This window comes from Glycine max, chromosome 10, assembly GCF_000004515.6.
Source record: "Glycine max cultivar Williams 82 chromosome 10, Glycine_max_v4.0, whole genome shotgun sequence".
NCBI classification, from domain to species: domain Eukaryota; kingdom Viridiplantae; phylum Streptophyta; class Magnoliopsida; order Fabales; family Fabaceae; genus Glycine; species Glycine max.
The window spans coordinates 27782535-27788351 of record NC_038246.2 but is presented as its reverse complement, the minus strand read 5'-3'; the positions used below and the strand labels follow the sequence as shown (position 1 = coordinate 27788351).

The window sequence follows — 5817 nt, the reverse complement described above, 5'->3', positions numbered from 1 at the left end:
GTTTTCCAATCAAGAATGAAGGATAACGAATTGAGTAAAGTTTTTGGGTTGGACAAACCCTTTGTTCCATAACATGGGGTTTAACATGACCTACTCAATTCTTTCAATTTAGGAATCCAGTTGTTACAAAATTCAGGGTATTTTATTAGTACATCGATCGGAAATTTTAATGTTCTCCGCGTAGAGGTTTTATAATTTTGAAATATTACTATAAGGGTTAAAAATCGCCAATGTGTTGATTACGCAAATAGGAAAAGGCTTAGACATGTAAGTATTGATTTGTAATGATTTTTAATTGTCATTATGTTAAAATTACTAGTATCATTAATTCTGAATTGACAGGACTAACTTGAATTTTTTTAAATAAAGAACCAAATTAAATCTTAACCAAAATGATAGTACTAAAGGTATATTCAACAAAAAATAAATAAAATTACAAGGACCATTTTAAAATTAAAAAAAAAAATACAAGAATGAAAAGCAAAGAAATAGATGTAATTGAAATACTTGAAAACATATTTTATGTTTCAACGACTTTAAAATAGCATAGGGGATGTTTATCTTAAATGAGAAATGAGAATAATTAATATCAACCATTGGATCACAGTTAAAATTTACAATCAAGATTAAAACCTAATTAAAAAAAATTCATGTGTCCCTTCACGTTAAACAACCACGAATTCAATGTTGTCTTCACAAACGCATGCTACGTCATCGTCTTGTCGTCAATTGAATTTTAATCTTATACATCAAATTTTGGTTCCTAATATGAAACATCCTCCTCCCCAACAAGCGATCCTAAGTAGTCAGCAACAAAGCAACATATGTTTTCAAAAGAATAGTAATGCTAGTTAGCAAGCCAACCTGCTTAGTAGTCTATCAGATAGGCAGACTGAAGCAAGTTGGTGTATTAAGTCAATTAGCCTACTCCCGTCATTTTTGGTGGGTTAAGCAGGCTATCCTGCCATGCTCAACTTACCCATATTTATTATTAGAGGTGATAAAATAGGTTGCTCAATCTAACGTTGTCAAAAGGGACAAGTTCAAATTCAAATTTTAAAAATAAATTTCAAATTTAGTGAAATATAGGAATGACAATGAGTAAATTTGGGTAGGGTATTATAGTATTAACAATGGATAGAGTCTCAATATGTTACTATTATACTTGTTTTCACACACGCATTTGAAAAAAACATAAAGATCCCTACCTATATATAGCAACATAGTTATCAACTTTAACCTGGCTCCTCCTACTTGATGGTATCTCTATACTGGTGGTACCTGTACCTGCGACTGCACTTGACTTAAATGACTCATTACAGAGTCAGTGATTAACATGATCCGCGGAAAAACTGAACAAACAAATCAATCGAAATTAGAGGATCATATCATCTCACGGTCACTTCAATTTCAGATCCAATTGAGACAGATAGAAAACACTAAATAAAGCAGATTATCCAAGCCAATCAGTATACTATAAATCAAACTGAAGAAAGTCAAGTCAGATCTAATATTAATAATGTTTCAACATGATTTGAACTTTAGAAATCAATTGCAACGCTAATTCGATTGGAAAAAGAAGAAAGCATGTGTGGCTGACCTTGTTCACTGGGCAGCTTGGGGCATATGAACACTTGAAGTAAGCCCTAGGAGAAGGGTTATCTCTGGTGACTTTTTTACCATATTTTCTCCACTGATATCTGTCCCTCACATACTTCAACACCCAAAAACAAATTAAGGAACCTCAGTTAGTACTTAGCATCGGCAAATACTTACACAAAACAGTCTAAAAAGTTATATAATTAAGCACATGCTATTGATTGAGTAATGGGACCAAGTAAATTAATTTTACACATAAAAATCTGTGATGGCATATATATAATTTCCTTGCAAGGATCTAATTAAGTAAATAACTCTAGTTCATACTTACATATATAGAACTACTCAAACAATAACAGCAGCAAATAGATAGATCTTAAAAAATCAAATACTAGATGACTTGATATTGAAGATCAAACTTACTAAGCCAGTATCAAATGAGTACAGGACACAAATTAAAGTCTACTGTATATTCAGCATGATCAAATGAGACCAAAAACACCAAGGCAATAGGCAACAACCATTCAACACATACCTGAATAACTGCCCAAGCTGTTGGCAAAAATTAATTGATGTATTTATAAATCGTACTATAAAACAGACATTTGAATACATTGTTAGGTCAAATTAGAACTTAAACTTTTAAACAGATACAAAGGTAATAGTAAACCTTAAAAAATAACCATATGAAGAAAATAAAGTATGTTTAAGCTTCAACTTTAATAAGTAATTAAACCAAACACATTTAAGGTATGACTTAATTTAACTTAAACCCATTTTTTCTCTACTTTTAAACGTAACAAGATGCTTGCCACAATCTTTTTTTTATGAGAGATGCTTGCCACATTCTAAAACACAGAAAGCCAAGAAAAGATGTATAAAAGAAAATAAATGTAATTAGGGTATCTCATTTCAAAGTAGAGTTTGTCGGTGTAAAGAAACTAAACTACTTTATTACAAGGCCCACATATCTTAATTATTAGTATGAATATGAAAACTCTGGGAAGACAATTGCAGTCTAGGGAGAGGCAAGGTAATTGAAAAAACAAATCTTCTTACATTTAAAACAAGGAAACTTGATTGATATTATCATATATTCCCACACATAAGCATGAGTCAGTCACTAATTAGCAGACATAAGCATCATGTGACATCAATATTGCTATATTGATGTCAATCACAGAAAGATGTTCCAAGAATGGTACCAGCAAAAATATCCTTGCTCAGATTGATGCCACAAGATGCCTTGCTAATTCCTCCTCGAGTTATGTGCAAAATTCTATCAAATACATCTGGATGACCATAGTGGAATCGCACCCTAGAATTGAACAAATCCATCATATGCCAGAAAATGTGTAATCAGTATTATATCCATTCTTAAAATTTATTAGAGCATGTTATTGTAACTTGTCCACAGTACTGGCCCACCAATTAAATATGGGGTTGACACTTTCTGATACTACTCAAAATGTGATGTTCACATGTCTAATATCATGTACTAACTATATTGAGTGCCCATGTATCCAAATAAGGACCATCTGTAGGATTAATATCAAACTAATTTCAAGAAAATGTGCAGGAATCTTGCTATATGAATGCTACAGATAGAAAAAGATCACTCAAAGGCACTTAATGATCTCTAATGTAAGAAAGAATAAATAAGAACAATGAGATCAAGAAGGCTCCTTAGAACTTCTGGAACACTATATTCAAAAACTTAGCTCAATTGACCACGTCCTTACCTGTATTGCCCAAGAAGGCAAGAACCATAACTGATATATAAATATGGGTAGCGCCAAACTGGCTTTGGAAGATCAGAGAGCAACGTGAAGAATCCGGAGGTCATCATCATGATTCCCTGCCAATAATACAAAATTAATATATGTGGGTAATTTTTCAAGTAAAATTAAATGCCTAAATTGTAATTGTTCTTACTATTATTCCAGCCCCTGTAATTATTCCCATGAGGAAATTTGGAACAAGTGAAGCTACAACAATCATGAGGCTCTCTATTACGGAGATGCAGCTGTAGATGTTGAGAAAGAAAAACACAAAGTGATTGATTCCTGGCCTGAATTTCACCATGTTATACATAATGGTGCAGGATGTCAGAGCAATTAGAACCAAGAATGGGAATGAAGAAAGGAAGTTGGCTAAAATATATGCTGCTACTCCATAGTATCCATTAAGCCTTTCTCGATAAAATACCAGTTTCATCATGTCAACAAATTAAATAAGCCTAAGTGTTAAACATGTATTGTGCATAAACACAATATACAAATTAATCAAAGGAGATTAATAGTGAAAACATTAGCAGCTTAGATTAATTAACTTGTGACATTTCCCAAATCAAAGTCCATATATAATAGTAGTAGTATAGTCGTACCTTCATTTCTTCAATAAATGATGGAAAGCCAACAATTGACTTGAATGTCATAAATCCTGATATAAATGCACCGTAGGCATCTAGGGGCAGGATGGAAGTGTAGCTATAGCCAACATCAAAATAAACGGTTCCCAAACATATGGATACAATGATATAAGTTATGATCCTCACCAGTAGTAACCCACATCTCTACACATGTTCACAAATGATCTCTTTGTCAGTGTTAAATAGTTGCTTCCACCAACTAGCTTGACTTCCATGTTGTGTTGGAGGTTGAAGCCCTTCCTGCATGTAACACATCAATTAACCATCAACATAATTAATATTTTATGATTATGCTATCAATTATCAAATGTTATTGTGCTGAAATGGATTTCAGTTCAGCATTGTATCAGTTGAATTAATTAAGTGTAGAGTTAGTAGGGAAATGCATACATCAATAGACAGTTCTTGAATTCTGTTCTTTGCCCTTGTGGCATATGTTGAACGCCTATATTTCTCAACTAGTGTTGCCTTAATCTGTGCTGTAGCCAAATTCATGAAAGGATCTGGTGAATTTGGAACATCCTAATAAGGAAAAAAAAGAAGAGAAAGAACAACTCCATGAATTAGTATAGACATTAATTAAAAACCAAATTGGACCCGCGATTAAGAGCGTTGGAGCTTAATTAAAGAGGGCTTGGAAAGATAGGGAAAAGGAAGGCAGCGTAACTAGCTAGGGAAGAAAAATAGTAATTCTCTGCATATATATAAATAAGTTGGACATACAACATTGAAATACGATACCTAGTAAAGAGAGTTTGGAACTCATCCAGTGACACCAATACAGCAGAAGGCTCAGCTATTATGTCAACATTTTCGAACCTTACAATCGGAGCCACAACCTTATCTCGTCCAGGATCAAAGAATTTCCTTACAATAAAAGCAAAGAAAAACTCATAATCGTTCATATATTTAACTTGCAATTAATCCTTAAAACTCGCAAATTAATCGACGATAGAGAGAGAATGAGAGAGCGAGGAGACTCACTTGAACAACTGATGGTTCCAGAGAGATTCATCAGGCGCACGCAAGGATAACCGTCGATGAAAGCGTACATAGTGTTCTGAAGATCAGGCACAATGTCGGAGCTTTTTGTGGTTTTTGAGGTGTGAGAAAGGGAAAAGGAATAAGGGTTAGGGATTTCTTCACCTTCTCTAAGGCAATCCAGTGCTTTAATTAATATTTTAAAATTGTAATTTTGTTTAAAACTAAATATAAATAAGAGAACTTTGCTAGTGCGAATCAATAAGTCATTCATATAATTTATTTGAAATATATATATATATATATATATATATATATATATATATATATATATATATATATTAGATTTCATCTTAAAATCAATGGGCATTAAGTGAAGTTGTCCAACAGATATATAAATTGCATTCCAAGGAATGAGACCGTCGATGTGAGACTTAAGTATTTTTCAACACACCCCGTCACGCACATAGTAGAATGCGATGGTAGAGCAGTGCCCTACGATGAGAATGAGGGTTGTGAGTGGGAGTGGTGAGAGGGAGATGGTTTGAAGACTAAAATTGAGAGTGGAAAGCAGGTGAGATCGAAAGGGGAGGTTTTTATAAATAAAAAATAAAAAAATTGTTAACAATTATCAAATAATATCAATTTTTATAAAATTTAATGTTAACATATATAGATTTTTAAAAGTTGATATTGTCAATTGGTTAAACAATATTATTTTTTAAAAAATTGATGTTAACGAAGTCAACCTATTTATAATTATGTCACTATTTTTTTTACATCCATTTTTGTAAAACTGATGCAAA

General features: G+C 32.7%; 1 protein-coding gene across 5 annotated transcripts; it reads right to left on the bottom strand.

Moving 5' to 3' along the window:
- Positions 1-1106: 1106 nt before the first annotated feature.
- LOC100802900 (ABC transporter G family member 12) lies at positions 1107-5195 on the bottom strand. Of its 5 annotated transcripts, XR_005886792.1 has the most exons (9): positions 5015-5195; positions 4772-4897; positions 4421-4552; positions 4157-4270; positions 3535-3625; positions 3342-3457; positions 2805-2917; positions 1601-1714; positions 1107-1352 (listed from the first exon to the last, which is right to left on the bottom strand). XR_005886792.1 is itself a non-coding variant. In XM_041006041.1 (8 exons), exons 5-8 carry the CDS (start codon positions 3817-3819, stop codon positions 1677-1679), a joined length of 552 nt encoding a protein of 183 aa, XP_040861975.1. In that variant the 5' UTR covers positions 3820-4065; positions 4157-4270; positions 4421-4552; positions 4772-4897; positions 5015-5195; the 3' UTR covers positions 1107-1676. The 5 variants fall into 5 exon arrangements, 2 of the variants coding, with proteins under 2 accessions (XP_040861975.1, XP_040861976.1); XR_005886794.1 differs by adding an exon at positions 3986-4065 and having other exon boundaries at positions 1107-2917; positions 5015-5194; XM_041006041.1 differs by having other exon boundaries at positions 1107-1714; positions 3535-4065.
- Between the last annotated feature and the right edge of the window lie 622 nt (positions 5196-5817).